General features: G+C 40.6%; 1 protein-coding gene across 2 annotated transcripts in view; it reads left to right on the plus strand.

Annotated features, from left to right (window-relative positions):
- Positions 1-17313, plus strand: part of syf2 (SYF2 pre-mRNA-splicing factor) — a 37520-nt gene that overhangs the window by 14147 nt on the left and 6060 nt on the right. The window contains exons 1-3 of one of the 2 annotated variants that reach the window (XM_046062757.1): positions 12595-12775; positions 13110-13208; positions 16517-16642. In XM_046062757.1, the coding sequence (XP_045918713.1) occupies positions 12671-12775; positions 13110-13208; positions 16517-16642 (330 nt within the window). In that variant the 5' untranslated portion in view covers positions 12595-12670. Of the gene's footprint in view, positions 1-12594; positions 12776-13109; positions 13209-16516; positions 16643-17313 lie in introns of those variants that run through there. The other variant, XM_046062756.1, reaches the window with a different exon arrangement.

Here is a 17313-nt window from a genome sequence, read left to right on the forward strand (position 1 = left end):
TTCCTCAAGTCTTTTGTGTGTTACCGCTTGCTGTGTGGCCAGGGTAACTTGAGTAAGTGTCTGCAGTAGGCTTGTATGCACAAGCAAAGGACCAGCTACTGTGGGATAAGAGTGTCATTAGGCCTATCGCAGTCTTACACCTCAGCACTGTGAAGGATCTTTAATTGGTGGCTCAGTTAATAGGAATAATCAGTCTCTCTCTCTGTCTCCCTCCCTCCATCTAATGTGCTCTGCAGCCATGTGCTTCCAGTTAAGTTGGTGCTCAGCCCTGAGCAGAGGTTAAGTGAAACTACCTGCTCCTCTGTGTCTGGCGATTATTTGCTTTGTCCGCAGCGCTGCCAGATCATAAAACACTTGCGTCCACTTTCCTTCTGCTCTCAAAGTCCCTGAGGTTCATTATTGTTACGCCTGGACGTGTGGCTGTACAAGGCCGCCTTTTTAATGTCATGCTGTGACAGCCCACTGAGGGTTTCACTAACAACACGTACCGCAGGACAATATTTCAACAGCAAGCTATTATGCACTTCAAACCTGTTCCAAAAAGATTTCGCCCCCCTTCATTTACACAATATTGATGATCATCAGTCTGGAAGTGATACAGTAAATAATGAAAAATGAGGTTTCTGCAGGCAAATGGGATGAGACATGAAAGCAGGCTGGAGTGCTGGCTCTGGTTTCCTGTCTGAATGGCTGTTAATTAATGGAGCAGACGAAGGCCATAATTCTTCGCTGGCCCAAGACTGCCACAGTGCCAGGCAGTTTAGTGATCACAATCGTCCACATGCTGCTGGCCTCATGCTTACATTGTTTTAGTGTTGCATTTTTTTCACCTCTATTAGTCTAACCCTAGCCACTCTCTCATTCTTTCTTTATTTTTAACTCACATGTGTGGGGTAAGCAGAAAGAAAGCTAGAGATAGGGACTCTTAAGCTGTAGATCCAACAAAGATCAAACTGTTTTCACCCCCTATCAGTTTGGAAAGCCAGTCCGTTCTAAGTGATTTCCAAAACCGCAGGTGATCCGTCTCTGTCCCTCCCCTTGACTTCATTTGCAGGACTCGAAGATCAAAAGGGCATGCAGCTCTTCTAAGATGAGCTCTAATCGGTTGAACTCCAGCGCAGTCATTAAGTACAGTAGTATGGATGTCTCTGCCCCAGTGCCAGCTGAAAACAGCTCACTCTAAAGTTCTGCTCTCTTTAGCAGACGCCACTCATGGGGAAACATTGGCGCCTCCCATGTACTGTGATTAAAGTAAATGAATGAAATAAGATACAAGGAAATTGAAATGATTAGTTTTATAGTAACCACGACGACTGGCAAGCCCCCACCGCTTCAGAGCAGGAACGATTGAGCCAATAAAGCCATTGCATTCAACTGTAAACGAGGGGGTGGGCAGGCAGGCGAGGAGGGTATACGAGCACATAGCAGAGTAATACAAAAATTACATTGATTATGCATTCCAACCCATGGATTTCTCTATGAAATACGGTCAGCTTTCAAACATGGTTGAACTTAAGGGGTATAGACAGAAATCCCCTAAACAATGTCTGGTTTCGATCACTGACAGACACTGACATTTCTGTCAGGCATGCTACTTCCACCAAAACGCCACTTCAACATCAGTTTTGCTCCCAGTGTTTTTTGGAATAAACACATTTTAAACACAGAATCATGATAGCAGTGAGGGTGAACCAGAATAGTAAACTTGTGGGCCGGAAAGCTAAAACAGCGAGCTGAAAGCCACTATACTATAAAGTTCTGATTAGTTGAGGGGAACTGCAAAGTTGGGTGATAATAGTTCATCACTATGAGCGACCTCTTTCACACAGTATGTCTCTCTTTATTGACTCAATTTCATTCATGTTTCTTGGGGACTTAGTGCCCTTGTTTTGCACTGTCAGCTTCACTCTTCATGGCTGTATTTCTTACTTATTTTTGCATTTTTATACCTCATTCTTCCTCTCTGTGTCGTTAGGCGTGGGTGTAAATGGGACCGCATTCCCAGCGGGGACAGTTAAGTCCCTCACGAGGGGAAGCAGTCAGACCCAAACCTCCAAATGACGAGTGTCGTCTTCTTCCCTCCCCATCCGGCCGGAGCCTGTGAGTGGTGGTTGGTTTGTCCCATCCTCACCACCACTTCTGGGCTGGGGTTCCCCGCTGAGAACCCACAAGCCTGAGCTGGAAGGGCTAGGATAATGAGACACTATGGGGACAACTAAGGCATCTGCCCCTGCTTGAAAGTATGTACGTGAAATTCCCAACCTCAAATTCATTATGCAAATTCAGAGTTTGGGCATTGACACCATTGACTAGCAAATTACAGATATTGGTCATGGTGAATAAGTGGTATATTTCATGGAATATGTTCTGCTAGTACACACGGACTAGCAATTTAAAACTGTTTTTGTGTAGGATAAAGAACGCAGGATCTATCATCTGAATGTCATGTCATTTTGCATGGTATCAGAAAAGGAAATTAAACTGTGGACGATTAGTGTAGTAAATAATGTGTGTAATTAATCACATGAATTAAAAATATCCAGTCACTTGCCCACTCCTCACTCGTATCACAGAACCACCCACACCAACACCACCACTCCCACCAGCACCATCCTCCGCTGCCTTTCTGCTGTTTGATCCCAGGCCTGTGTCCAGCCCCCCAGTGCCCTCTTTCATCCCCCGCCCACCTGGCACGAGAAGAAAGGCTGCTTCTAAACACAGTGCAGAGTGAGCCGGGCCCAGTGGGCATCGTGCCATGCGTACATTTCCACATTCTCTCATGTCTCCCTGTGCTGTGTGTGTGTTTCCTCTCCAGAAGCCATACATCAGCCACTGCTGGGCCTGCGACTCGCCTCGTCCTGCCCTGCTTCTTTTCCGCCTCGCAACACGACTACAAAGCCACAGGGTAAATGGCAGGAGTGGAGACGCTGTACAGCATGACGAGAAGAGAGGGGAGTGGATATTTAACATGGAAGTATTAAAGTGAGCTCAAGTAATAAGGGCATAGTCAAAAGCTCTCTAGTGAATTAAAACATTCAGCTGCACCAGTGAGTGCCATGCTTTGAAACGGAGGGAGGGTGTGGATGTCATGGCTGGTTGCCAAATTGGAAGCTTCAGGGCTTCCTACTAGGGCACAAATTGTCACATGCACCAGTGGCCAAATCCAAACCACCATGACCAAGGGTGGAAGTGACATCATTCTATGGCTTGGCAGACAGGGATGATGGCATTATAATAGCGATGGCGTCGCACTGGAGGAATGAGCCAAGAATTGGTTAACCACTGAGGAAAAGACATGGGGTGCAATGAATGACAAGAAAGGAAAGGGATTATTTGTCTTGTTTGTCAGGTGAAGGTTAATTGATCTTGTTTATAGCCACGCTGGCAGTGTGGCTCTGGGGATGGCAATGTCAGTCAGTTGGTCTGCCGTTTTGGTCCAGACCTAAACATCTCAATAACCGTTAGATGGATTGCCCTGAAATTATGTGTAGACATCAATTAGGATGAATCCTAATGACTTTGGTTATCCCTTGACTTTTCCTCTAATGGTAACATGAGGTTTTGAACAACTACTGGAACATGAAATTTGGTACATACATTTCATGTTTCCCTCAGGATGAATTGAAAATATCTTTGGTGATCCCTTAACTTTTCATCTCAGGTCAAACTGTGTCCAATCCTTTAGTATTTTGTCATAAACCAATGACATTCCCATTAGCCTCAGATGAATTGTTTTTAGTGCTAATTAGCAAATATTAGCATGCTAACATGCTAAACAAAATGCTGAACATTTTAGCATTGTCATTGTGAGCATGTTGGCATGCTGACGTTAGCATTAGCTACTAAGAACAGTCTCACAGCACCACTAGCATGACTGTAGACTCTTAGTCCTGTTCACAAAACAATGTTAATATTTTTTATGCATTACATGTGGTAGGACAAAAAAATGTGTATCATATGTCGTATTATATGTGTATAATAAAACAAAAAAACAAAGACCTTTCCTAAAGTACATATAAAAGATCATATCAATCAGTTAATTGACTTAGTAACTATTAAAATCATATTAAGATGCTAGAGAAGAAATGTCTATTGAAATACCTGACTTATAGTTACAATTTACATACAATACAATTTTACAGCAGCCAAATCAAACAGCACCTCTTCTAAACACCTCTTTTAGGATTTGCTCTCAGGACACTAAAGCTCTATGCTCAGCACTGGGGCTTTCAAACGAATGATACTCCCGAAGCATCCTGAATGTGTGTTTATAAACAAGACTCAATATTATTGTGATGTCTGAGCTGAATTCGATAGATTCCTCCTCTGTCAGTTGTGCTTCCGCTGCAATACGATCCGAAATTACATTCAACAGCAACAGGAGACGGGCAAAGCTCATTCCCTCTCTCTCACTGCCGTAGCGCTCCTGCTGCCTCTCTAACTTCATCATAGGGGCTAGGCGGGCCTCGCGAGGGGCCATGGGAGTCTGAAAACACCCTGGTCCATTACTCAGAGTGAGATGCTAACCTGGAGTTAGAGTGTCTTGGCTACCTCCATCAGAGTCCCATGTCTGGCTAGAAGCATTCCCTCAGAGACTTTTGGCTTTAATGGACTCTGCTAAACGCATTCTCTCTGTATATTACCTTTAGGATTGGCCATATCTGGTTTCTGTATACTCTGTTTACATGTGGCTCAAGCTTGTTCTGCCTAATGCTTCTCCTTTTCTTTCATTCCCGTGTTTTTGTTAGTTCTTGGTGGATAGCTATTCTCTACAAGATGTAGAAATGGACCTCCCGTCTGAATTTGCGCTGAATATTTTCCACGGCGCCCTCACTTGAAACCGTTTGCCTGTCCTGTTCAGCACTCACGCATGTGAGTCTGGTTTTAATGACTGCGAGTCACCCACAGACCCGTTATAACTTGATGGACCAAATAGTGCCAATACCACACTGGAAATTTTTACACTTTAAAAAAGCCTATTCTAACACCAGTAATTGCTTTTGTCATTAATTGTACTTGGTTGTCATGGTTTGGTTGCCCGCCATGGCTCTGTCCTCCTGTCTTTCCTCTTGTGCTTCTAGTTCTGATTCATCATTTCAGTGTGCACACTAACCTCTCCTGTCGTCTCAGGCGTGCCATTCTTCACCTGCCCACCAGCCGTCACTATTGATTTCTAGCCTCAGCTCACTCTTCTCCTCATCAACAATCAGTCCAACATTTTTTAAAGGTAAGCTCATAACCAGTCCTTACTAGGATGTCTCTGTCACATCAGTTTTGTGTTCTTTGTGCTTTTCTGCCTGACTGTACCTGACCATCTGCCTGCCTAAGTAATCAGTCACACCAGAAAGCGGCACTATGAAATTAATTTGTGCATAAATTAGGTAGTTCTGGATGCTTACAGGTTCAGCGGCACAACTAATATGATAGCTTGCTCCATTTTTGGACTGGATTTCTCTAAAAGGTCATTAAATATCAAAGTTCTGACTTCATGTCAAAGATGTATATGTGTTGTGTTACCAAGATTTCTCCTGAAGTTAGCATGCTAATGAGCTAGCCCCTGCCCGTCATGTCTCGTAAAATCACTTTGTACCATAGTACAATAGTATCCCACCCCCCACATAGTTTCAGCTGGGAGTGTGCAAGTGTGAGTTTGCTACGTTACACAAGCTATCTTAGCATTTTTAGTCTAATAAATAAACAATACACTCACAAAATGTCAAGAAAGGTTAAATTCTTAAACCTATCCTTATCAGACAGAAGAATATAACCATTCTGAATTCAAGTTTCTCTCTTTCAACAAACTAATTGCCTTGTTTGGTGGAAATAAATCCTTGAGAAAATATTCTGGCTCGCTGCCTCTCTGATGTCCGACCTCCCGCCTGAACCTGCCCTGTCTACGTCGTGCCAGAAGTCAGAGTCCTGGTCGGAGCCGCTGTAAATCACCTGTGTACCGTATTCCCTGTCATCAAACTGATCTCTGTTGGTCTCAGAGGCCGGGGTCGATCCCACATCACTGGGAGGCTGCTGAGCCCAGTTCCATTGCCTACTCCGGTTCTGGTGCCCATTCCAAACTCAGTCAGCTAATAGGACTGCTAAGTTAGCTGCACGACTAACAGATTGTACTAAACCTTTGTTAATGGCAATTCCGTTAGAATTAATTATATTATTCTGCTCTGTTTCTGGAATCATCATTTAAACAGAGCTGTGAACCAGTGTTACAGTGTTTGCACAAGGTCTGTTTAGTAAGTGTTCTTACTGAGCTTTGATGTCATATGATTTTCATCATGTTCATGGAATTTTCCCAGTTGTCATAAAATTGTACAAAAAATCAGAGCACTGCACTTCATATATGATACGGAATATAATAAATAATAAATAATCTTGAAAGCTTCAGAACAGCACAGCTACTAAATGGACTGTGTATGAGTTTTTTTCTGAACTGCTGTTCCCAAGGTCAAGAATGAACTTTTAAACTCAATTTAAGATTTTGCTATGGTTGCAAAATTTGTTCAAAGAATTAAAGTAAAATAAAACTTCTATGACTTATCTGTGTCACGGTATTACACTTTCTCACATTGCAAATTCTACTTTGACATTATTCCCAGGGGAAAATACTCTCCACCTTGAAAGTGACTAAATTAAGATTTTCTGCCTCACAAAATAAGTTTGTTCATGAATATAAAAGACCTTTTTGAGCTCTAAATAGAGTAAATCATACCAGCCAAGAAGAAAGAGCTCATTTATCACTCAACAGTTCACAGTGTTGTTGTTGTTGACACTTGTTTTTAGATATTTGGCACTGGTTTGTTCATCATCAGATTTGGAATTAGATCATCGGCGCCTTGAACTGCAGATGAAAGGAGCCACTGCCGTTTTTGTGCTAAACAGATTGTTAGTTCTCAGAGCACAAAATTGGGTGGGAATGGGATTCACTTTGTGTGTGTTTGTGTGTGAGGCTGCGTGTGTACATGATTGTGCTCCCCCACATGCATTTTAACACGTGTGTGTGTCTGTGTGAGGTTACTTGATCTGGCATCTGATTTTGCGTGTCAGGCCGGGGACAGATAGGGAAGCCTGCACAGCTGCATGTCCGGAGGCTGTTGACTGGCCTCCTCTTATCACAGCCCGCTACAACAGCGTATTGTGTGGCCAAGTGAGAACTTTACTCTCTCATTAAGGTCACTGGGTAATAGGATGGGAACTTAGAAGCGGAAACCCATGACACTCTTGGGCCCCGCTTAAGGGAAGACACTCGTGTTGAACTTGTGTGTGGGTACGGTGGTGAACAGATGCTTCACAGCAGATATGGAGCTGTGCGCTTTCATATGTGGTGAGAACTTACATCCATTGGTGATTGTGGCTATGGGAAACAGAAATACAATTGCAAAATTAAGAATAAAAATTAAAATGTGGCCGCTTTATTTAATATTCCCACTCAGATGTAATAGAACTGTCATTTCTGGTAAAATATCTGGGATATGGCTCCCTCTTGTGGTAAATGGGAGTTTAATGGGCTGTAGGAGAAAGTGGCTTCAGTCACTGCTTGTTTCATTTCAGTATACTTCAGGATGAACACAAACACTTACCTCTGATAGTCCCACTTGGCCCCTTTTACCGGAATCGCTCAAAGTTTTTTATTGCGTCCTCTGAGTTTATATTGTTGTTCCACTTTAATTTTGATCAGTAATTATGATCATAAAGTTTGTGGATCAGTCTGAGTTCCTTTGGATGACAACTCAGGAGACATCTGTGTGCCCGCAATGTACGGGCCGTGGAGCTGCTTTCCCTGTGGTTGCTGCTAGTGGAAAACCCATAATGGCCTTTAATTGGGACTTTAATTGTGTGTGGTGGAGCAAAAGCATCGACTACAAAACTGGTGGTATTTGAGTGCCTGCATGCGTCTTTTGTGTAAGTATATGTGTCGCTCACCAAATCCTCTTCCTCTGTTGGCCTACGGATATCTTCAGTTGGAATCAGAGCCACTAGTGCCGTGTCAAATCATATGCTTCATGATCTACATGATATTAGCATTGTTTTGCCTACAGGGAAGATGGTAGTTGGTGAGTCGAGCTCAATAAGGACACACTTGGTATTTGTGCTGAAACAAAGATGCTTTTGGTGTAAGGTGTTTTTGAAGGCCTCACTTTCAAATAGCTCTATATTTACGCCATCCATCCATGAACTTTTGATGTGTCAAGCAGCAGCAGCAGCTAAGAAATCACTGGAAATCACTGGGAAAAGTACTAGGGATGGATGATGTTGTGTGATGATTTGCTGTGAGGAATGTTTCAGCTGAAACTTTTCTTGATGACATATGAGACATTGTAATTTCCCCCTAGAACATGTATAGCTACAGTAAGTATTTATGATTCTTTTGGCAACATTGCAGAGAGATGCTCTCTGAACACTCCGAAGTCTTATCATCGTATATGTTACGTTAACAAGCCTGCTATCCAACATTGACTAGATAGGACTGGGGGGCATGTCAAAGAAAAAAAACAAGGGAGAGAAAGGCTGTAGGGGAAGAGTAGTAGAAATGGGGTGGAGAAAAAGGTGGCAGGGCATGTGTTGAACACACAGAGAAGCAGCAAAAGAACAAGAGGCGTAGTGCAGAGAGGAGGATGAAGGAGGGAGATGAAACAGGACGGGTTGTGCCTGTCATGATTATTCTGGCACCAGTGGGAACATTTGGATGAGATGGAAAACAAGACGCCATCTTGTGTTCCATTCATGTCTGCAGCGCCTTGGCCTCTGTTCCCTATACATACGCACATTCACACAAACGCACACTGGCAGAGCGAGGCAGGAGCTTGTGGTTCCAGTCCAGTGACAGCGGCCTGTAGTCAGGGTGGCGACGCTTCAGGAGTAGCTCCTTGTATTGGAGAAGCATGTTTGTGTTGGCCCTGAATTAATAACTTTTCATTTAGCGCGGAAATGACAGGAATAGTAATTAAGGAAATGGAATGATTTTATTGGCCATGATGTTTATATTAAGTTCCAGATGTGAAGCAGCTGCTTGCGCAGCAAGAGGCCCAGCCCTCCATGTTCTATAATCTAGAGGAACTGTTATTAAGAGCAAGATAACAGTGCCAGTTAAATGTATATCAGTGTGTACAAACAACATAGTATCTCATTCACAGCATGTAGCAAACTGAACTAATATAATGTCCGATTTGATTAATGGGAGATGTCATGAAGCACCATGAGGTCTGCTCTGTATTTATAAATGTGCCCCTAAAGTGCAATTTATTTGCAGATATAATGTTACACTATTTCAGGCCTGATTTGCCTGACTGGAAAAGTTAATATTGAGGAGTGACAGTTCAGCATTTTTGTGTGGCCCCAACACATGTGAGATCCACATTGTGCTGCATTAAAGTTCAGTACCCCTTAAATGGCAATGACAGCATTGCTTAGAGCCTCACGTTGCCTGTCACAAAGCCAGTTTGGATTTCAAATTTAGATCAAGCCAATCACTAGTGTAACTTATGATGAGCACTAGAACATGAATAAACAGAAAGACTCCTTTGCATTTGCCTTCACCAAGCTATTATTAAGCTGTATTTGACTTCCTCTTGACTGGTTTCATCTGTAATGTAAGTTCTGTGTAGCTGTTCAATTATTTGAAGCTCCATTAACTGTTGCTGAAATGGAAGCTACTAAACCGTACCTTGTGTTAATACATGACATGAACATCAAATATGAAGTAACAATTGTTACTACATAAGTTCTTCTTCTAATCAGCTTTCTGTGCAAGCAAAACGTGTTGGAGCTTCCAGGCCAGTGAGTGAATCCACCCTGAGGGGAGTTTGGTTAACAAATGAGAATACATGAGAACTGTAAAGGGTGTGTAGACGACATAAACAAAGAGATGAACAGCTGTTGAAGAAAAAAAACACATCCATAAGACACACTGTAAACGCTCATGCTCATTTGGTATTGATGTCTTGAAATTACAAAGTCATATACACAACTCTGAAAGTCTCTCTTCCTGTTCTGCACGCTGCTGTTGTAAATTTGGATTGACTACAGAGGAAATGCTCCTTTGCTTCATTCTCTTTTTTTCCCGTTACTTTTCTGTTTCTCTCTCTTACTCATTTGAGGGTCATTTATTATGAAGATGTTTGCTCTTTTGCATGGCAATAGTAGAGCTCTGCCCATTACTGTAGCCAATGATGTTTTGTTCTGTTGTGATGTGCTCCCATCTGGTTTCCAGTGAAAATGCATCACTCCATTAACATTGCCTGTGATCTAGAGGATGCTTTAATCTAAGACTATAAACTCCACTTAATTACATCCTCCAAAAGAGCTCTATTAGTATAATGCAATCAAACAGGGAGCACATCCATTTTGGCAAGTCACACATGCTGAAATGGCTCTTGAAAGTGTTTACTTTCGTCTTCTGATCAGATCATAGAATCATATCTGGAGGTCCTAGGTTGTGTTCCAAGGTCCTAGTTGATACTTTCATTTCGAATTTTCAATTCAATTTCTTTGCAGCAAAAACCACCATTACAATTACGTTTAGGGGAGTCTAAACAGACTCTCTGTGTGGTACACTTATGACTTTATGCTTGACCTTTCATGCCTCTCATTATATATCCTCCAGTCATATTCATAATTGCTGTCTGTGTTCATCGTACCAGTATCCATTAGTCTAGCAGTATTTTTTGATGAATTTCAACTTCAAAGGAAGCAAGATGGCCGGGTTTAAAATTATACACAAAGACATTACTGTAAAATACAAGATGCCTGGCAATTACTTTTTCCACGGTGCCATGATAAAAAAGATCTTAAATGCACAGAACTGATGCAGCATTACAGCAAATAAGCAAAAAGCTCCATCTATTCTCATGACTGGGGAAGGCCACGGGCTGATGGAGGGACTTTTTTTTGCTTGTGTATGACAGCATCTCATCTTACATAGTGCTAACATCATGGGACCGTAGGGTGTCCTTATCATCAGTAGTTGCCATTATTTGCAGAACTGTTCCACTTGTTGTCAGTACCTATACAATAGTATACTAGTTACTATACTAACTGTAAAAAACTTCAATTAATAGATTTTATTTGCTTACTGAACTCACCCTGCCAATGTTTTTGGACAGGCGTTTATTTGGGACAGGCCTTTAATTCCTTTGCCATGCAGGTAAATCTGAATGAATAGTACTTTAGTGCTCATTGTTTCTGTAAAATTGGGACGAGTAGTTATACCAGTAAATTCTTTTACGCCACCTCTTTGGTACTATTATAGTAGGTGCCTCGTGTTCTTTTGTAAATGTAAAACTGATGCTTTAGACTTTTGAAAGGCTAACACATATTTCAAGCTGTCCTCATATAATTTGCATGTAGCTTCCTTTTTATGGTCCCTTACAGGGCACTAGATCTTTCTGCTCCTGCACTTTTTTAGAACATAAATTGACAGTGTTGAACTATTCACAAGGTCATTCAAAAGGGAATAATGTCTGAAAAGCTGAACACGGCGTTATACATGATGAATAAAGGTAAATAATTTGGTGATTAGATATAGATGTGTCATAATTCTGAGGTTTTCAAAGTGGGAGGCGGGTTTCCCCAGTGGGGCTCCAAACTGTGGGGAGGCTCATTGAATGGAAGTGAAAAAATACTACATTAGTTATCAATAGAAGATCACATAGAATAGCCCATGTGTGTGGTTTGGCTAATGAGATAGTTCAGAGATACAGTAGTTTGGGGGGATGTTAACTGACTTTTCCACTTTCCCAGAGTCAAAAACTAATAAAACCCTGACCTTCTTATTTATTTGATGTAGACTTAAGTTATGTCAAACAGTAATATTTGGTTATCTTGGCAAAATTGTGCCTTGTGAGGTTAAAACATATTTCAAGCTGTCCTCATGTAATTTGCATGTATTTGTGTTTGCATGAGGCTCAGTGAATGGTAGTAAAAATTTATTACATTAGTTGTCAAAAGAAGATCACATCGGTAATGAGATAGTTCAGAGATACAGTAGTTTTGGGGATGTTTACTGTTTTCCCTTTCCCAGTGTAATACATGCCTGTCCTTTTTAAGTATTCGGTGTAGTCTGAAGTTGATGTGAAATAGTAAGCTAAATTAAGCTATCTTGGCACAATTTTTGAGTGTCTATGTGATCAATTAACATAATCAGGAATCAGGAATTGAGAGAAACTGGAGGTAAACTACTGTGAGGGGGCACTTTTTTACAAGCTTTGTCTGAGGGGAGGCCCACAGTCTCAGACTTTGAAAACCCGTAATCTACAGCAAATATGACAATAGCAAAATCCTTAGGTTTTGTCTTCAGGTAAAAATAAAAGATTTCTCTGAATGTGAAAGAAATACAGTTCACATAATAGGACTGGTGTTGAAATTACTTTTCAGTCACGCTAAGGACGAAATTAAGTGAGTGATGAGTGAAGTCTTTATGAAATTTATATTCAGGATATATTAGGATAAATATTATTATATAAGTTCTGAGGAAAAACCTGTAAGGTGAGCTTACTAGGCAAAACCTGGCAAAGCTAATTTTTAAAATGTTTTTGTTTTTTTTGTAATTTCAATCCATTTAGCAGAAAACTGCTCCAAATGAATATATTCAGTCATGTCTGGAGAAAGAGCTGGAGCTCTCCAACAAAATAAACATTTATTTATTTAGACATTTTCTGACAAAACAATGAAATCCAACGTTTATATTTTTCGTAATATCCGGTGTGAACGTCAGACATCCTGTCTTCTTCCTACGAGTAGCGATAGCACAACAATGGCGTCCTGTAGTGAGGTTAGTACTTTCTCCATTTTAATGTGAAATTACCCAAAGTATTTGATGCTGTGGCAGATTACAGTCGAGTAATATGATTCCTTAGAGAGCGATGTTTCATTTTGCCGGCGGAGTTTGAGTGTCTGTTCCACGTTTGTTTACAATCTCATGTTGTTGTGCTAACCGGCCTAAGCTAACCGATGTTAGCGAGTGCTGAGTAACGTTAGCTCGTCACAGACTGAGACATCCTTTTCCTTCGCTGTATATTTCTGCCACACATTTTCTGCTGTCTTGCCTTTGATGCAAGTCTCGTTTTAAGTCGTATTTTCCATAGTGATAATGTCGTTATTTCCAGGAGTCTGTTACAGCCGCTGGAGAAGAACAGACGGACGCTCTTCCGTCCCAGAAGAGAGAAGCGAGACTACGAAAATTTCGAGAGTTACATTTCAAACGGGTGAGTTGTTTAACAGTTATCAATCTTCACCTGACTAAAGCTAGCACATTTACGTTATGGAGATAAGTGTACTTTCTAGTGCTGCCACCAAGTTGTTTGGCTTTGTGATGGTGGTAAGCTGGACACGCAGCTGTGAAAAACACTGTGAACACCAGGAGCAATGTTAATGTTTTAGTGTCAGTTCAAGAAATATTAAAGAGGTGGTATTATGCACATTTTCAGGTTCATAATCCTATTTAGGGATTGTATCAGAACAGGTTTACATGGTTTAATTTTCATAAAACACCATATTTTTTGTCATACTGCACATTGCTGCAGCTCCTCTTTTCACCCTGTGTGTTGAAGGTTTCGTTTTAGCTATGGAGTGATGGGCCCAATCCCAATGTCCCCCCTAAACCCTGAACCCTCACAGACTTTACTGACGTCACTTGGAAAGTGATTGAGTTTAAGAGGCTGCAAGGGCTCAAAATACAGGAACAGGACAGCCCTTTGCCACTTTATCATAGGGCTGGATGATATGGCCAAAAATTATATCACAACAAAAAGTTTCATATCTTTCGATATCGATAATTATCACAATAAGTATCAAATAGTTTATTCTTTCAAGTTTAAAGGCTGATTTTTGCTCCTGAGTGAAAGTTGAAGAAACCTGATGGTTAATTGTGGTTTAAACTTTTCTTTATGGTCAACACTTGATGCCAAACAGTGGGTCACATCACAGATCTGAGATAGAACATTCAAAATATTTATGATAAAATCTTTGTCAACAAATATCTTTAAGTAAAATTAAGTAAAACCTTTTTCAGTCCTTTTCCCTCAACAGAATAAACATCTTAAGAAAAATTAAGTCCTAATTCGTGTATGATTCAAGTGAATAAAATCATTTATTGAATATTTATTGAACATTTGTTATATTGTTATTGAAAAAAATTATATTGCGATAATTATTGTTATTGTTTTATTGTCCAGCCCTACTTTATCATGTTACCTTGACGACGCTGAAACACGTTGCACATGTTTTATTTTATGTTTTTGCCTGATTTTTAAGTCCTGCAGGCTCTTGCCCTACAGAGTGGAGGAGAGGTAAATGTCAATATATATTTAATATTTTATTTTATTTTTAAAATATTTTATAATCAATACACTATTGTTGGTCAAACAGCATCATTAAGCAAAAACTAAAATAAATAGTTGAATAAACTAAGTGTGTAATAAGGTGATTGCATTCCTCTGACTTCATGTGTTCTATGGACCATCTTAATTTAAGAAAAGTTTCAACAATTTTAACATCAGCGTAGTTGTTTATGCTTGTTTGTTTACTGTTTTCTTCTTCTCTTATAACGCGAATTTGCCGTGATATTTCTCTCGCTTCCGGGCTTCCCCTGGTAACCCCCGTGTTTCATGTCATACCGCTATGAACTGTGGGCAATTCCCTCAGCCAAAGTCTGCAGAAATGCGGACTTACGAAAAGGGTCTATAAAGGGCTCAAAATGTCCGCGAGAGAGCCCTCGTGCACTTGACGATTTGACAATGGGACGGTCCTAAGCCCTCACGGACTTCCCGGGAACACGCCTCAAAGTCTGAGAGTCTGTGAGGGTGGACATTGGGATTGGGCCATGCATCTTGTCTGTAAATGATCTTGGCTGGGAGTTGCACATGCGCAATTCCTAGTTAAGGACTACTAGCCAATCAGAAGCAGAGAAGGGCGGGCCAATGAGAAGCCGGTAAACAGGGCTTTGTTTCAGCTGAACATGTACCCAACCAGGTAGCAACTTCCTTGGTTGGAACTATGCAGTTGCAACGCAACTGTTTCCCAAACCCCTAATTTGAACTATGGAGGTACCTAAGTTGGTAACTTACATGGTACAAACAATCGTTAAGCGACGCAGCTGTTCCCTAAAACCATAGTTCCGACGAACATTCGCACCAACTGTCGTAAGTTGCATAGTTCGAAGTACAGCTCCTGACCTGTGGTTAGAAGCTTAGTTCACAGTGACTATGTCACAGATAGCAGAAAATGCAATGTTAGGTGGATATAATGTGTTTTAAGCAGGCAATGTTAGATAATCCTGCTGGACAAACATATTTAAGGTGAAGATATTTTTAAATGTAGTTGTAAAAGTACTTTTAAATGTATTTGTCGGGTCATGGGTAGGGTTGCATTATTTCAGTACTAAGTAGCCTATCTGTAGACCATCTACGAACAACAGGTGTTTTTCTCACAGATTACCCATCTGTTCACAATAACTTAATTTAATATTAGTCACCCAGTACAAAGGTTAAAGGACAAAACGGAGAATGTAAAGACAAGACTTTTATTATTACCTTAATGTAGGCCTATATATTTCCAGGCCTCTAAGGAAGATGGGTGTTCTCTAGTCTTCATTACAAACATAAATATAAAAAGGGACAGCATACAATCCATGAAAGTACTGTAATGAATAAATCTGAGAGTTTTCATTGCCTTTATAACAAAGACAAATAGAGAACTCACGGGAGTCGAACCCATGTCTATCTCAATAGAGAAAATACGTAAGCTCAGACACTTATCGTACTGAGCTATTCTCAAGACCTAGATATCAGCTGCGGCCAAGATAGATCACGATAGTGTTAGTGTTGACACGAAGATACTTGCAGATTAAACCTGTAACTAAATATCTTGTAATCGCAAATAGTTAAGTTTTTCTTGTAAGTTATAGACTATATGTAGGCTAAATAAAAGGATTAGGTTATATATTATTTATGTTGTTGATTTCATTAATACTATTGTTTTTTTCTTTTTATTGTCGGTATGACTATGATATGAAAAGCTTAAATAATAAGTTAGCATAATAATGTCACTTAATATTGGCCACAACTGACATATTTAGGCAGAATATGACAACGTTTTGTGAGTTTCATGCTGTGAAAGTTAGACGAAGACACCTGGAAACATGTTAGTTCAAATTACATGTTAGTTCAAACCACTGTGGTACCAACAAGGTACGACAGTTTTGGGGAAACAGTCATACTTCAGATGTTTGTTAGTTTAACGATGCATCGTACGGGAAACGCACCCCAGCTTGGCAACATAGACTGGATCAAGAGTTTCAGAGTGGTGAGTTATTAATCTGCAAAAAATGTATTTTCATCCATAAAGTTTTAACTGAGCTCTGTCTCTACATCACAGTAACAACTTTGTCCATTGACTGCCTGGAGGGTAGCTAGTGTTTGGAAGGGAGAGGAGGTGTGTGCTGCAGCGTTCAGGTAGACCCCCTTGCAAACAGCTGCTTGTACAACATGTTGACATCCATTATTTTCCACTTTAGAATGAAGCCCGCAAGCTCAATCACCAGGAGGTTGTGGAGGAGGACAAGAGACTGAAACTCCCCGCTAACTGGGAGGCTAAGAAAGCCCGGCTGGAGTGGGAGCTCACAGAAGATCAAAAGAAAAAGGTATTTGAGTTTAATATTCGTAGTAACTAGAGCCCGACCGATATGGGTTTTTGGGGGCCGATGCCGATATTAAAGTGAAAAAGAGCCGATTTATGAGCCGATATTTTGATTTTAAGAATGATTTGGATAGTAGATCCCTTTACTGTATAAAGTACAGTTAGAACAGGCCGATATTGAAAGCTCGCATGTACGTGGGCTATAAAAGCTTTTCCTAAATTATTTATGTTAATAAAATCAATTACAGTTCATAAAAAGTGAACATGTAAAGAATTGCACATAAATAAATATTTGTTGCTGGAATGTGCAACTTTTTCAGCCGTCTGTAAACAGACAGTGAGAGAGAATAAGCGTGCCTATTTCACTTTACACATAATCTGCCATAATTTCAATGTAGCACATTCATGTCTAGTTCATCCCTTTACCAGCACTCTTCTAACCAAAGCTACGTGAAACCATTTAACCACCATCTGTCTAAATCATGCCGTCTATGATGCAGAGACCTGCTGTTGAATGCATCTAATACAACGTGACTCTCATCAACGAGGACCTGCAACTTTGAGATTTCATTTAATTAATGTTATGACTATAACCAGCGCCGCTCTGACTACAACGTTTCACATCTACAACGTCACAAAAAGAGGAGCTACAGGAAGCCGTGTTTGATTCTTGTT

Source organism: Micropterus dolomieu, linkage group LG11 (genome assembly GCF_021292245.1).
Source record: "Micropterus dolomieu isolate WLL.071019.BEF.003 ecotype Adirondacks linkage group LG11, ASM2129224v1, whole genome shotgun sequence".
NCBI classification, from domain to species: domain Eukaryota; kingdom Metazoa; phylum Chordata; class Actinopteri; order Centrarchiformes; family Centrarchidae; genus Micropterus; species Micropterus dolomieu.